General features: G+C 33.2%; 2 protein-coding genes across 2 annotated transcripts in view; one reads left to right on the top strand and one right to left on the bottom strand.

The window, feature by feature from the left end:
• Positions 1-7,460, bottom strand: part of LOC126725707 (protein POST-ILLUMINATION CHLOROPHYLL FLUORESCENCE INCREASE, chloroplastic) — a 58,728-nt gene extending 51,268 nt beyond the window's left edge. Inside the window, exons 1-2 of the mRNA XM_050430550.1 lie at positions 7,328-7,460; positions 6,229-6,352 (exon numbers count right to left, since the gene is read on the bottom strand). Coding sequence (XP_050286507.1) covers positions 6,229-6,352; positions 7,328-7,433 — 230 coding nt within the window. The 5' untranslated portion in view covers positions 7,434-7,460. The remainder of the gene's footprint in view (positions 1-6,228; positions 6,353-7,327) is intronic.
• Positions 7,461-10,748: 3,288 nt separating this feature from the next.
• LOC126725705 (palmitoyl-monogalactosyldiacylglycerol delta-7 desaturase, chloroplastic-like) lies at positions 10,749-13,748 on the top strand. Its single transcript, XM_050430547.1, has 5 exons — positions 10,749-11,708; positions 11,814-11,954; positions 12,055-12,195; positions 13,174-13,280; positions 13,381-13,748. The coding sequence occupies exons 1-5, from the start codon at positions 11,121-11,123 to the stop codon at positions 13,571-13,573; spliced, it is 1,170 nt and encodes a 389-aa protein (XP_050286504.1). The 5' UTR covers positions 10,749-11,120; the 3' UTR covers positions 13,574-13,748.
• Positions 13,749-17,097: the final 3,349 nt, after the last annotated feature.

Raw genomic sequence — 17,097 nt, 5'->3', positions numbered from 1 at the left:
TCATCTGAATTAGTTTATGTAGATTTTTTTTTTAAAAAAGAAAAAGAGAAAAAAACCTTTTTTTTAGTTACATACCCAACTTATTTTTTAAGCCTAATAAACCAATGTAAACAAGTCATTCTAAACCAATTTTGATCGATTTTGGGGTGTTTTCTGGACTGGACTTGTGCCTGGTTCCTAGTTGAACCAGTCGAACTAGTCGGTCCGATTTGGTTTTTGAAACCATGCAAAACACCTCTCAATTAAAAAAATAAGTAAAACAGACCTTCACACCATTTTATTTCAATCGTTGGAACAAGGCTACAAAAACAAAAAACTTTAACCGAAATCAAAACTAAAAACATCAAAATGAACTCATAGTGAGACATATATATACACATGCAGAATACAGACAAACCAAACTTTAAGCAAAATTTAAAAAAAAAAAAAAAAAAAAAACCCACCAAATTAACTACAATTTCTGACTCTCAAAAAAAAAAAAAACTACAATTTTAGATAGACTAGAAAATAGAGTTAAAAGAAAGAGAGAGTTACCTAGACTATGGAGGAGATGACCAAGGGTTGGAGATTATTGAGGAGAAGGGGTGGGATTTTAGATTATTGTTTGAGTAAAGGAAGAGTGAGAAAGGAAGAGAGAGAGAGAGAGGTGGAGAGATGGAGGGGAAGGGGAAGTGGTATGGTGGGGTGTGTGTGTGTGTGTGTGTGTGAGAGAGAGAGAGAGAGATGGAGAGCTGAGTATGGAGGAGATGTGGGTGAAAGTTGTGAGGAGGGAGAAGTAATTAGTAACATCGACAAGAAGGGGCGATATGGGCTAGGAGTGTTAAAGTCGACGTCAGTTAGGAATGGCATCCGGGTGTGTGAGGTGAAGAGTTGTGTGGAGAGAGAGAGAGAGAGAGAGAGAGAGAGAGAGAGAGAGAGAGAGAGAGAGAATATGTGTTTGGAGGTGGGTGTAGACGCTTAGTTGAAATTTTACTAGGGTAAAGTGGCGCTTTTTGTTTGCGGCGATTTAATACCACCGTATTAGGTATTTCTTTTGTAATTACCTATTGTGGCAGTTTTGAGCTGCCGTAATAAACCTTGTACAAAAGAGTTCAGTGTTTAAGTGTTGGACCTATTGCAACACTTCTAAACCGCCATAATAGGGCTTGACCTAAAAAAAATTTCTGATCTATTCTAGCGCTTTCAACACACTGTAATCACTGTTTTAAAAACCGGACCGGACCGGACAGGCCGGTCCGACCGGTTCAACCGGGAACCGGGAGCCAATCCGGTCCGGTTAAAAACCCCAAAACCGGTCAACAACCGGAAAACCGGCCAAAAACCGGGGTTGAACAGGAAATTCCAAAAAAAACGGTTCTATGTCCGGTTCGGTTTTTAAAACCATGACTGTAATAGGTTTTTGTCTTATAATTAACTATTGCAACGGTTATAAAACGCCCATCCAATAATTGACCTACCTCGACATTTTCAAAATTTCATAATAGTTTTTTATTTAGTAATTATCTATTGCGGAAGTTTTAAAATAGTGCAGTAGACCCTATATTAAAAAAAAATAAATAAATAAACGAATCCAAAAAGTGACCTATCCTGGCGCTTTCAAAAAGCTGTAATAGGTATTATTCCTTTGAAGTGCCCCTATAGACCCTAACAAAACGACAATGTTGGCTATACCTGTTGCGGTGTTTACAAAAGCACCGCTATAGGTATATGGTTTATAGCGGTACTTATCAAAACTACCGTAATAGGGGACATATAAGGTGTTTTTAGAAAACGATAGTAAAAAAATGCCGGTATAAACAGGGTTTATTTTTTATTTTTTATTTATATATATAAATATATATATATATATATATATTTAAATGCCAATTGGATGTAAAAACGCCAGTTACACCACCTAATAACTTATTATTGAAATCTCATAGTAAGATTACATGTTTTTAACGGGCATTCCAATTTTAATGCCAATTGGATGTTATTTACCATTCGATCGATAAACTCATCTTTTATGCATTATTTTAAATTATAAAAACTTGAATTTAAACAATTGATTGATAACATGACTATTGATCTTTAATCACCTTGAAATTTTGCGAGCATGGAAAATAAACGAAGATAATAAAATCCAATAATGGATATTTCAAAATTAGTATCCAATTAATAATTTTTGAATGGTGTGATATTATTTATACACACACGCACTTAAACACTGAAACTAAATTATTATAAGAATGATAGGACAAAAAGGATAGTTTGTTATGCATGAATAATGTCTATAGCAAGTAAGCACGGGAGCAAAAAAAGCATGAACATGATTGTGAAGCCTGAGTTAAAGAGATGCTTTTCTATTTTTACATAGATATGTTCAAAGAAAAGTTGTTTTTTCACATAGATATGATCGCCTTCAAAAGTTCTTTCCAAAAACAGAGTAGTTCTTCTCAGTTCCTCCCCCAATATTCTATTCTGCTTACATCAATGTGAAGCATGCTTTCGTACATTTCTCTCCCTTCATTTTTAGGGTGCATTTGGATATTGTTTATTTTGCTGAAAATTAAAAACTGAAAAAAAAAAAAAAAAAAAATTTCCGGATTACTGTTCACACCCAAAACACTGTTCATTTGTCTATTTGCATTGTTCATGTCCCATGAACAGTGCAATAGGCGCTGGTTAAAAAAAAAAAAAAAAAAAGAAAAGAAAAGAAAGAAGAAGCTGAAAACGCAAAACGTGGGACGTGGACGCTGAATCCAAACGCTACCCTAATCATTTAGTTGAGGAATCTGTCCATGGTTTAGGATTATCTACATTGAACTTCCCTAGTATTGTTGCAATTTGTAATTAGTAATTGTTGTGTGCCACGTGTGAGAACAAAAGGTTTTGAGGTCATTTCTCAACCAAAAAAAAAAAAAAATGTCATGTAGTTTGTTCATCTGAATTAGTTTATGTAGATTAAAAAAAAAAAAAAAAAATTTTAGTTACATACCCAACTTATTTTTTAAGCCCAATAAACCAATGTAAACAAGTCATTCTAAATGAACAGTAATATATTATTTGCTGAAGATTGTACCATGAAATTGTGGATTTGAAGTTAGAATCTTTGGGGGTTGTGGGTGAGGATGCTATAGAGCGGATAAGGCTCATATTGATTGTGCTTAATATATAGTGGAACCAGATTCGATTGAAGATTGATTAGAAGTCTTTTTATACCCATCACCATTTCTTTGATGGTAGTACTCACTCATTTCACATTAATGTTAAATCTCATAATGAATTTGATTAAGAAACCTGAATTTTGTTCGAGGAGAAAGCAATATGTTGCTATACTCAGTACGCACTGAATAATTATTTAGTTGGATATCTAGATGAATTTAAACTAGTAGTAAATAATGATCCTTTTATATACTAAAAAATCACTAGTCCCTTGTGAAACATGTGGCCTTTATAAACGCGTGGGCTAAAAAGGGTTTTTGTTAGGGTTCAGCATGAAACTCGCCCAACTTGACCCAAACTGAAGGGTCTTGGGTGGGTTGAAAGGAAGCTCGGGTTTGGCTCGGGCCAAACTATTGGGTTTGTTTCGGGTAGCAGGTCGATTTAGGATCCAACCCAACCCGCCCGATATTTATTAGAAAAAAAAACTAGACAAATATTTGCTGACAAAATGAATGAGAGAGAGAGAGAGAGAGAATGTTAAAAAATCAATCATCATAATTTTAATTTGGCATTCACAAGAATCAATTGACATCATAAATAGGTATAGGGGCATTCACAAAACCGCTCAAACTACATGATTGCACCCAAATTGACCAAAACTGCCAGCAAAATTAAGTAACCGCACTGCACTATAATTGGTTATAAACTATCCCGCACCACACCTATATATAATTATCTCTTTTTATATTAAATATATATTAATAATTTAATAATATATGAAATAAGTGATCAGCCTAGTGTTAGTAAATTTCAGCTTCATGTTAAAACAATTTCGCTTAGGTTAGATACAAAATCGAAAGTTTGAAACATCATTCACTTCTCCATCTCACAATTTCACTCTCACAAAATCAATAGTTTAAAAGTTTAATATTATTTTTTTTGTTTGTTTTGTGTATACTATATATTGGGGGATCAGCTTTGCCTCAGTTCTTCCTCAGCACCGCCCTTGGCTGACCACCACACATAATTGGCTGATTAAAACCTCCTACAAAGGGCACAATTCAAAAAGCCAATTGAAATGAGCTGTAACTGAATAGTTTCAATGCATAGGCCAATCCAGCTGCACTCCTTATGCCACAATGTCGCAACAATAAGATGGTAGGTAAACCATGGATACTTCCTAGTTAAGTAGTCAGCACTACTTATCAAATAGTGGAAACCTCCCACAAGAATAAAATCATTCAATTGTATTTGCCATGCTATAATAAACTAGCACAATTCATTTTTGTCTAGCATTAAGACTTGCTTGGTTCTCTTGTGTTTATTAAAGACTTCAAAATATAACAATTATATATATACAATTTCACAAATAAACCGATTAACCGCAATTCTTTTCAGTAATATACCTTCTGTTTTCATTATGACTTTCATATTTGTGCTTGCTTTAATTGGTATGGACAAGAAAACTGATTGGAAGTTACAAGATATTATGAGGTCTTATATTGTATAAAGGGCAAATTACAACTTACCCACCCATGGTTTGGCCGAAATTTAATTTGCTTACATGTGGTTTAAAATTTGACACTTTACCCACCTAAGGTTAGCTCAGTTAGAGTTCCGTAACATACATTTGTTAAAAACATGATTAAATATGTAATTTTGCTCCACTTTTATGTCTTTCTCCTCTAAAAAAAAAAAAAAACATAAAAATACAAGATCAAATAAGATAACAAATGATCTAGCGGAACACTTTTATTATGGGATTTCAAATCACAAGTAAACAATTTAAATTTTGGTCAAATCTAAGGTGGATAAAGTGTCAAATTTTAAACCATAGGTAGGCAACTTAAATTTCGGCCAAATCACCAGTGAGTGAGTTGTAATTTGCCATTGTATAAAATATTACCATTAAAAGCAATCCTAAATTCTTCATTCGGAACAAGGTTGTTTGCGGTGGGATTGTAGAAAAGCTTTAGCTTTTCCCCCTGTAAAACATTATATGCACCTTGTCATTAGAACAGGATAACTAAGAAAAGCCCATTGCAATTGTAATTCAGCAGCAATGCCAAGCTTACAGAAGAAGGAGGAAGACCATTCATGGTTTTCCAATATACTGGGGCCTTGCCGAGTTCAAACATAGCCCGTGAAGGGAGGGTAAACCTGAAAGGAAGGAATTCACAGATACACCATAATCATGATTCAACTTCTAACAATATAAGGCAATGATTTGTTTTTTTGTCACGTATGCCTCCGCTTTGTTTTTTTGGCTGGCACGCGATCGGTTGAGGGGTGGGGGGTGTGTGTAATAAGAATAGATAGAAATCCAAGAAGACAGGGTGCTATTTAGTTAAGAAAAAGACTTTTTACACCAGTGGCAGTTCTAGGAAATTTTTTTAGGGTGGTCACTAAGAAATTTAAATTACCACAATATTTTTCTTGGTACCATTTTTTTAATAAAAATGAAATTAGAAATTATTTTTATTGTATAGGTTGAACAAGCTACAAATTTCATTTTTTTTTGTTTTATAATAGGTTTTTTGTTGAATAATTTTTTCACTTCTTGTTATTTGGTCTTGTCTTGTTTTTGTTTGGTTTATGTTTGTTTTATTTGAGCTAATATTTATTGTTGTTATTTAAGCTTTAAAAAAAATAGGGATTAAGAATTATGTTTGGAGAATTAATTTTGAAGTAATACTACATTCATAACATTTTTACAATAAATTTTATGCAATATTAGTATTTGGCCCAAATTAGAATCAGTAACAGCTTACTACATTAGATTTGTTGTAAAATTATTGAGAAAATGTTGTGAATATAGTAGTACTATACTCTTATTTTTGTTAAACCCAAATTTTTGTAATTCTAAAGTCAGGGTGTTCAAAATTTTTATTAGAGTAGTTACAATAGGTTAGTTTAGTATATAATATTTTTTTTGGTAAGTGTATATATACATTTTTTTGCAAGTTAGGGTGATCCTATGACCACCCTGGCTTGCATGTAGAGCCGCCGATGTTCTACACCAGCAACTTTCTTGACAAAAGTTTAGTACTGAAATAAAAAATGACCAGGAAAAGGAATTCATACTCTTTGGTTTCCTCAACAGGACTAGTTGTAACAGATGCTGCAGCTCTGACTTCCCCACTAACCTTGACAACTCTCTTCTTCATTGGGAAAAACCGTGGCAACGAATTACCGATGAAACTGCTAGCTGCGTAAGAAAACATGAAGCTGTTGTATATTTGAAGTCTAGGATATAAACTTCTAGCTATTTTTAATTTTGATTTTGGGGTTTTCAATCCTGTTTCCAGCTTGTACCCAAATTTGTATCAAGATACAGTCATGCAGTTGAGAAATTTGGTCACACATCACCAAAGTATATATGACCATATGTAAATGGTTAGCACAAAATGTAGATATTAATTGGCTGTTCTTGAAATAGAACTCCTAGAAGCTTTTGTTCTTTGATGATTTTGAAATGGAGTGATAAATTAATTTTATTTATCTTTGGACTTTGGTAATGTAAATTAGAATGACATATAGGTACAGAGAAGCAAACCAATAAATAAACAGAAAATATATATTATCTAGTATCTACCATAAACTTTTTCCACCCTCAAAAAAAATCAAATGAGTATCATTTAACTTTTGAACATTTGGCAATTTATATTTTTTATCAACAGCTATGCCACTTAAACTCTACAAACACCTCCATCCAGTTAAATGGATTTAGTTATGCCAATTTTTCTTATTAAAGAATCACAACCAAATAGACTGAAATGTTGCTACTATTTTACTTCTAATTAGTAAGTTGAGCAACAACTTGGACTGAACTTCTATTCTTTATGGTCTGGTCCTCTTTTGCATTGGAATAAGATGAACCCCATTATCTCATTAATTTCAGACTGTTTCTCGTTAAATTTAGTGCAATTGAAGTTTGTGAGTAAGAGAAGAGTTTTATGAGTAACAATTGAAGTTTGTGTAATATTTGGTTCTAAAATGTAAATTTCAAACTGAGGGGTAGTCCAAAAATCATAAAGAACAATATTTGGAACATGTTTTGGAATCTCAAACCTCAAGTCATGAAAAGGTTATAGTACACACTAAACAGTATATATTAGTCCACCTAAACCCCATAAAGAATTTTCAGTTGAACAGAAACAGAGACCATAGCAAAGAGACTTACCAAGCGAATTTGAAACAAGTCGAATTGTATTAGTATTGGAAACGGACTGCATGGCCAGAAACGTTTGTGTGGAAGACGTAACAATTGATGCATTTACTGCCGCCATTTCTCACACTTTCAGTGCCTTCTCCAACTAATTCTCAGACACGAAGAGAGAGAGAGAGAGAGCGCGCTGTAGAAACAGAAGCGTCCCACCACAAACAAAAATTAAGCATAAATATCTATCTATACAAGTAAGAGGAATAGACAAAAACGTATATATCTTAATAAGATTTTTTTTTTTTTTTTTTTTTAAAGAAAAGATTAATATGTAGTTATTTTTTTCTTTCATGACTTGGATACAACATGGCGAAACTAAATGATTCAAATGAAATTCAATGAGAATATATATATATATATATATATATATAACTGTGGCTATCTACCTAGTTTTCTTGGAATTGAAGTTCAATCGGTAGAGCACTGCCTTGTCAAAAGCGGAAGTTGCATGTTTGAACCCGAACTGAGTGCTTTAACTAAAAGTTTAGTAACAAAATTAGTTGTAATCGAAATTTTAGGCTATAACTCCATTCAATATTTTTTTATTGAATATTAATTTTGACAAATCTATTGTTAGATTACATTTTATTCTTATATTCCTCATATTTGCAAAATTTCCAGAAGATCAAAAATCAATAGCTATATCATCAATCAAATGTTTGAATTTTATTCTCTAAAATTTTACATAAAAAATAAGTTTATAGATCAAGGAGTATATAAAATCTGATTGACACGAAATTTTACTTGTGTATTATTGTGTATTAAGAACATAAAAAACAAGCAATTCAACAATTAGATTTTCAAAATATGTAATCATGTTGATTTTTTAAGTGGAAGTTGTACTATTAGGCTACAACCAAGTTTGTAACCAAACTTTGTCCTATTTTATTTTATTTTTATTTACGTTTTCATTAATTTGATTGGTGGATTAGTCTATTTTTTGCTTTCCTTCCCATATTTTAAAGGATTTTTTTTAATTTTAAATTATTGAAATATTCTAGTATAAAATTAATTCTAGATAATTTGCATGTAAAGTGGGAGTTGTAATCTTAGGCTACAACTAAGTTTGTAAACAAACTTTTTCCTATTTTATTTTATTTTTATTTGCGTTTTCACTAATTTGATTGGTGGATCAGTCTATTTTTTGCTTCCCCTCCCATATTTTAAAGGATTTTTTTTTAAAATTTTAAATTATTGAAAAATTTTAGTATAAAATTAATTATAGATAATTTGCATGTTTTAAAAAATGTCAAGTTATAATTGATAAATGCTCATTTGAAATATATTAGTTTTCAATTATTTTATATTTTGTTCATATTGAATAGATACTAATTTTATTTTTTTTCATATATTAATTTGAACTTAAATCTTAGTATTTTTTTATTCTTGAATTCCAAACTTTTTTTTTGTTCATACTTTTGGCCCAAAAACTAAGGTTATGTTTGGTAACAATATTTGTTTTCTACATTCAAAAACTTGTTTTTGGAAATATAAAGAAAAAAAAAATTTCTTGTATTTTGAAATAAAAAACATTTTTGATTAGTTGAAATTAAAAATATAGATTTTAGAAGAAAAAAAATAGAAAATACTAAACTATGTTATTCCTAGGATTTGAACTCTATTGCTAACTCAGAAAATGAGACTGATTCATTAAATTAAATACGTGTTTTCATTGACTTTTGAAAATTAGAAACTGAAAACGGTATTTTGCATGTTTTCAGTTTCCTTCACAAATTGAGTTTTGAGAACAGTTTTTGTTTTCTGTCCATTTTGGATGCCAACTTAAGTTTTTTAGTCTCAAAAATAGAAAATTGCTTTTAGAAACAGAAAATAAGGGGAAAAAACAATTACCAAACATACTCTAAAATTTTAGTCCCATCGTTGTCCATAGCTACCACCAAACCAAAAATTAGCAAGAGCTTTTGGACCTGGATTCTTTAAAAAAAAAAAAAAAAAATCCATGCAAGTATATATTCCATGTATAAACCCATATCGTTGATTGAGCTAAAATCAAGAGCAATTATGCGTCCTTGATTTTCGTCTCAATCAAGGATACATGACCTATACACTGAGTACCTCTCATGTATCTTACATGATAGAAAAAATTCAGAGTATATATATTATGCACAGTTATTTCGTGAGTTTTTTTTTTTTTTTTTTTTTTTCGACATGGTATCAAAGTCACATCCTTGCGGCCAGAGGTGTTCACCAAACTGCTTAAATGCATGACCACACCAAAACCGACTAAATTCGCTCGTAAAATGGAGTAACTGCACAACATTTATAATATCCCTAACATTATTCATTTAAATATTTGTTTATATAAAAAGATGATATTAAACACTAGTTAAATATTACTTGCCTAATAAAACTAGTTGAATATATCGTCCTAGGCCTCCAAATTTGCTTACCGACCCTGTGTGCTTCTACACACCACCTAACTTCTTCTTGCAATGGTAAGATCCAATCACGCATTTGATTGTCCTTGTTGGGTCATGTGCGACTTCCAGCTTGCATCACTATGTGACATCAGGATCGATGCCACGTAAGCAGCCACATCAGCATATTTAGACATATAAGCATTTATGTAAGCAAGGTAGTCTTTACTTGCACTATATTTAATCTAAAAACCAACTTGCGGATTTGTTCACTAGTATCATACTCTGATCCGCTAAGCCGTCTTAGCGATTTTGTCTCCAAACTCAAGATTGATTCCTTTGAGGGAGAATGTTAGCAAATACATGTGTGTGTATATATACATATTCTTGATCGAGCTAAAATCAAAGACAATTTCTGTGTATTTGATTTTAGTCTTAACTCTTAACCAAGGATCTTCCTTTCTCCCTAGGTCAATTATATGGCTTATATGATTGGTGCTACTTGTGACTGTTTAACGTTTAAAAGACACGTTTGGTTAGGCAATTGAATTTATCATTTTCTTTATGGGGTGCAGTCGAAGTTTATGAAGCATTACCAATCATACATGCTTGCTAAGTGTTTTATGGCCTAATTACTCTACAATGATCTTTGAGAAAGTTTAGCAGTGAACAATGATCGTTTTTTAATACTAAAATCGTGAATGCCAAAAACGTGCAGTGGAAGATAAATGAAAAGAACGAGACTCGCAAGAAATCCATTGTGAAACAGGTGGCCTTTATAAACGTGTGGCCTAAAAAGGTTTCTCGTCAAAGACGCAAAGATTGACACATTTGTGGGTGATGAATCACATTTTGAGTGCCTTTCTTAGCTTCCAAGGGAGAGAGAGATGCACTTATATTCAATCTAATGGTAAAAAAAAGAAGGCAATATTATCGTAGATAATACTACCATTCGGGAATGAATTGTTGAAACTTCTTGAAAAGGAAAAAAACCAGAGACACAAAATTTTGCTGAAATATCCTACATTCCTACCAGCACAAATGGCAAGTACAGCCAAAAAAAATCACCCCGGGTACATCTTTGGTTCTTAATAGGATAATAGATATCTGGATCCAACTTCACCACCCCTAATCTCAACACTAATCAAAAGCCCCACCGCCACATCTCTCTTGTCCTTTTCTTTGTTAGTTATTACTCTCTATCATCAATTGTTTTGACAAATACCACTACCCACAAACTCTCTCCAAAAAAGGTTCAAAAACCCAACATTTTTCTACACCACCAAAAACCCAATTTCCATCAAAACACTCCAAAAGTCCTTAACTGTCTCACAAACACACACTCACACACACATACAGAGACGCAGGCCTTATTCATGGCCTTGATCACATCTCCACCATCCAATCCCAAACCCCTCCAATTTTCTCCTCTCCACCGTGCAACCTGGCGGCCAGGACAAGCCGAATTCGGCCTTTCCCGTGCCATGTCCAACACTTCTATGGTCCTAAATTCTGGTCATAATATTTCAATGTCTAACAAGCTTTTACTAAATACAAAATTCTCCAACCATTTGCATAAAAATGCCAATAGAAGAGTCCCACATATAACTAGTGCAGCATTGGTAGAAGCAGCAGAGCCAAAACCAGAGCCAGAGGCAGCAAAGTTTAGGAGAATTTTGTTATCGGACGTGGTCGTGAATCATCAAAGGAGAGTCTTTTATGGGAGGAAATGGAATGCACATGACTTGGCCAATGCTACCGTTGTTTTGGCAATGCATTGCCTTTGTCTTTTCGCACCATTTCAATTCAATTGGAGTGCACTTTTGGTGGCTGTGGCACTGTACGTTGTAACAGGTCTTTTTGGTATTACCTTATCATTTCATAGGAATCTCTCACACAGGAGTTTCAAGGTTCCTAAATGGCTTGAGTATTTCTTTGCCTATTGTGGTGTTCAGGCACTTCAGGTTAGTAGAATTTCATTGTTTGGTTATTGTCTAATTGATAGTTTTATAAAATGTTCATGTTTTAACACTTTTAACAACTTTTGTTGTTTTTCTTTGGGGTTGCAGGGGAGCCCAATTGACTGGGTAAGCACACATAGGTACCACCACCAGTTTGTCGATTCTGAGAGAGACCCACATAGTCCCACTGCTGGATTTTGGTTTAGTCACATGAGTTGGCTCTTTGATACCACTTCTATGAATGAAAGGGTATGAATCAATAATATATTCTTACTCAAACTCAAACATGGACTAATGATAGTGTATTTTGGATGTTGTAGATTAATATTGTTTTTGGTATGTTATGCAGTGTGGAGGACCAAACAATGTTGGGGATTTACAGAAGCAGCCATTCTACAGGTTTCTTAAAAAGACTTACATTATTCATCCAATTGCACTTGGTGCTCTACTATATGGCTTGGGTGGATTGCCCTTCCTAGTGTGGGGAATGGTAAGCAAGATTGTCTTATATTCTCATTTTTAAAATTATATTCTATTGAATTCTTTGAGACTAGATGGATGTTTAAAATCTCTAACCATAATGTTCATAGTGTCTTACCAATTTGGTATAGAGAAAATTTTTAAATCAGGTGTCACACTCACACGTGTAGCACAATCCTATGCCACTAGGATGTAATCTAAAGATGAATCATGAGTCATGACTACTTGTTATGGCGGCGAATAAGTACTTTTTTATTTCGTCAATGTAAGCCACAAATTCAATTGATGGGGCCTCCAATCAGCCGAAAATAATAGGTGGGCGGGCCTCCACTCTTAAAATTGCCAGACTGACAATGCAATCTGTCGGCTTCCTCTTACAATGCAAGTAGTTCTCAGATTTTGACCATTTTGGTGCACTCGATGGAATTGTACAATATGCATGCTAAGCCAAGTGTTTGTCACACGAGCAAATGGGGTTTTGGAATTGAATCAAGACAAATTCTACTAGTACTGGTTTGTTGAACTGTTATATCAGTTCAATCCATTCTTTTCCTACAATCAAAAAAAAAAAAAAAAAAAATCCATTGTTCTCCTCTAAACGTAAGGACAGCCGTGTGCCATGTTATTATGTTCAGTTTTTTCATAATTTGATAAAGTATTCTTTGAAATCTTTTGATGCATTTTTTGTTTGGTGAGGAAACATTGGTAAGAAAAGTTGGAAAATATATATTACCAAAGATTTTTTTCTTTTTTGAGGGGGAAGGGGGAATAACCTTTACTAGAGTTAAATAAGGGGTTTAGCCTTGTAATTTGTTAGAGATTTAGCTTTTGCCCACTACTCTTGAGCACTGGACATGACACATATAAGACATGTGTCCAAAAATGACCACGTGTTAGTCTTATGTCCCATTTAATTCTTTAATGCATTGAACAAAAGTCTTTCCAAATTTTTAATAGAAGCCTAATTATTGCCAATTTGCCATTGCAGGGTGTGAGGGTTGTATGGGTTTACCACATCACTTGGCTGGTAAATTCAGCTTGCCATGTCTGGGGAAAGCAACCATGGAAAACTGGTGATTTGTCTAGGAACAACTGGTATCACAACTTTTTGATGTCTAAGATATAAAATATATAATATTTCAAACAAATTCAAATTTGGCTACTTATTTATGGTTTGGAATTTGTGATTATTTAGGTGGGTGGCATTACTTTCATTTGGAGAGGGGTGGCATAATAACCACCATGCTTTTGAGTACTCAGCTAGACATGGCCTAGAATGGTGGGAGCTCGACATGACTTGGTATGTAGTAAAACTTCTACAAGCTATTGGATTGGCAACTGATGTGAAGGTACCAACTGAGGTTCAGAAACAAAGGCTAGCCATTTAAACGCGGGCTTTATACATGTGCTTGTATGAGATTGTGAGATGCTTGGTTAGTCAATTGAAAATTTGGCAATTTCTTGCTTTTGTGAGTGTCAAATTTCATACGGTGCGATAAATATATTGTAGATGCTAAAGTTGTTACATAATATATACAAATCATATTTGTTATCTTTTTTGTATCTCATCTTGTTAAAATCAGTCTCTAAACAGAAGTGGATCAATTTTATTGAATATAATCAAATAATTCATTATATACAAAACGGATCACTAAAGGAACAGAGAGACAGAAAAATAGCCGTTGTACAGGTGTAACCATATTCCTGACAAACTACTCTAATCTAACTACCTTGACCAATAGAAATGGAATGGTCGTGTATGATTAATAATAAGGTAAAAATATTATTTTGGTCCCTATATTTTAAGCTTACAATCAATTTGATTCCTACATTTTGGTAACAGTTAATTTGCTCCCTATTATTTTGAACTTGCACTTAATTTGGTCTTTACCGTAAACTCACAAATGGAAAATGCATATGTGACACACTAGGAGCTGACTTGAGATTAAAAAAATGAGACATCAGAATTTGATTAAAAAAAATTAATATATCAATTTTTTTAAAAAATTAAAAAAATAAAACTTGAATTCAAATTTGGAAAAAATTTGAGCACTAACCCAAATCAACCTGTACAAATCCTAAATCTTCAATTCTACTCATTTTAGGACCTTTTACCGGTTGTTGCACACTAGGACCTTGTTCCATTGGTTCTAGTGTCATATCATGTGTGGGGAATAAATTATGCAACAGTCCACGAAAAACATCGTATTCATTCAAGTTTTCTTGCACATAACTACTCTCATTTTCAGTTGATGTCGTGCAAACGCTGATTCACCATGGAAAACTCAAGTTCTGTTATTGTTAAGAATTTCATATGAGTATTGGTGATCACGTATAACATCTACCGCAAACAGTTATTCATGCACACATCACTTACAAGGACATGAGATCTTCCCATTGCGTGCAGTAAGAGACGTAAATTCAAAAATTGTAATACACCATGAACATATTCCCAGGAACTCCTTCGCTTGTCCATACAACTCTTATCCATTGCTATACAATGTTTTACGAATTTTACTTAACACCATTTCATTAATGCATATACTAAGAGTTACACCATTAACATATTCCTAAGACTTGCAAGTCATTTGTCCAAATTTAAATTTGGACAAATGACTTGCAAGTCACACCTACGTATGAGTGTTGATGCAAGCATCTCACATATAGACTATAGACTCAAATTAAAAATTAAAAAAAAAAAAAAAAAAACCTTTAAAATTTTCAAAAACACTAAAATATGTCAGTAAAAAATTCTCAAGAATCATGTAATAGAAGTCCTGAAGAGGAGATGAAATTGACAACATCAGGACTATAATCATCCAAATATACACAGTACACAATCAACACTCTCATATGAATATGTAAACCACCTTATAACATCACGCAATCCACCCACTTGCACCAATTCAACAACCCACCACATAGTAGAAATTGAACATCTCATTGTAGATTTAAAAAATTATTTAAGCAGCAAATACTTACAATGCTCAATAGACCACACACCTCTTTAGAAGAAAGCCAAAATTACCACAATCAAGAATGCTTCCCCTGCAAAAGCTAATAATATTTTACAATTAATTTATCAATACAATAGAGTATATATATATATATATATATTTTGGGTTAACAAAGATGCATTAAAACACTACACCGCATAAATACTAGAATTAGTTACAGAGGGACTGCTAATTGAGCTGTCAAAAGCAGGAACATCCAAAATATAGGGGGGGGGGGGGTTGTGTTTACAAAATAAACAATAGGTTCCTCTTGCAGTCTGCCCATTTTTGCTAGTGAGTCAGCAACTTTGTTGGCCTCCCTGTAGCAGTGGAGGAGATAATAGTTGTATTTAACTACACTAAACAATAGTTCTATTAAAGTTGAGAGATTCTTTAAAATGTAACTTTTCGTAGACTTGTTATATTCAATAACATTGTTACTAGCTAAAACACATTTTAACTATTACAAATGTCAAATTAGATATAAGGTTTAATTTGATGATTGAACAACCATTCAAATATATACAACACACAATCAAAAATCTTTTTAACCACACACACACATATATATATATATTTATATAATATTTTTTGTGTGGAGAATTAGTAATTAAAAAAATTGCATTATAATGAAGTTATCAATTTCAATATTATCAAATGTTCTTTGAAGAATAGTTAGTATAATCATAAACCTTATGTATCACCGAATAAAAACCTTGTAAAGATGTTAAAAAATGACAATTTCTTTCCTAAACAAATAATTATATACTATTGGTAGAACATGACCATTTATAAGTGACTTGATTCATTACAAATGATATTTGGTCTTTAGCGGCGCTTCTATATTTTTTGCTGGCATTTTTAAAATGTTGCAAAACACCTCTCAATTAAAAAAATAAAATAAAACAGACCTTCACACCATTTTATTTCAACCATTGGAACAAGGCTACAAAAACACAAAACTTTAACCAAAATCAAAACTAAAAACATCAAAATGAACTCATAGTGAAACATATGTATACACATGAAGAATACAAACAAACCAAACTTTAAGCAAAATCTAAACAAACAAACAAAAAAACCACCAAATTAACTACAATTTTAGACAGACTAGTAAATAGAGTTAAAGAAAATGAGAGAGTTACCTAGAGTGTGGGGGAAATGACTAGGGTTTGGAGACTATTGAGGAGAAGGGATGGGATTTTAGATTATTGTTTGAGTATAGGAAGAGTGAGAGGTGGAGAGATGGAGGGGAAGGGGAAGTGGTATGGTGGTGAGTGCGCGAGAGAGAGAGAGAGAGAGAGAGATATGGAGAGATGGGTATGGAGGAGATGTGGGTGAAAGCCGCGAGGAGGGAGAAGTCATTAGCAGTGTTAGCAAGGAGGGACGACGTGGGCTAGGAGTGGCTACGTCAGCGTTGATGTCGGCTAGGAATGATGTCGGGGTGTGGGAGGCGAAAAGTTGTGGAGAGAGAGAGAGAGAGAGAGAGATAGAGAATATGTGTTTAGAGGCGGGTGTAGATGCTTAGCTGAAATTTTACTAGGGTAAGAGATATAGCAGCATTTTTTGTTTGCGGCGATTTGATACAACCATAATAAGTATTTCTTTTGTAATTACCTATTGCGTCGTAATAGACCTTGTACAAAAGAGTTCAGTGTTTAAGTGTAGAACCTATTGTGGCACTTTTAAACTACCATAATAGGGATTGACCTAAAAAAAATTTTTGGATCTATTCTGGCGCTTTCAAAATGCCGTAATAGGTTTTTGTTTTATAATTATCTATTGTGGCAATTTTAAAATGCCCATCCAAAAATTGACCTATTCTGGCATTTTCAAAATGTCATAACAGGTTTGTATTTAATAATTATCTATTGCGGAAGTTTGAAAATGCCATAATAGACCTTGTGTTAAAAAAA

The sequence above is a fragment of the Quercus robur genome, chromosome 5, assembly GCF_932294415.1.
Source record: "Quercus robur chromosome 5, dhQueRobu3.1, whole genome shotgun sequence".
Classification (NCBI taxonomy): Eukaryota; Viridiplantae; Streptophyta; class Magnoliopsida; order Fagales; family Fagaceae; genus Quercus; species Quercus robur.
This window is presented reverse-complemented; position numbering and strand designations above follow the sequence as displayed.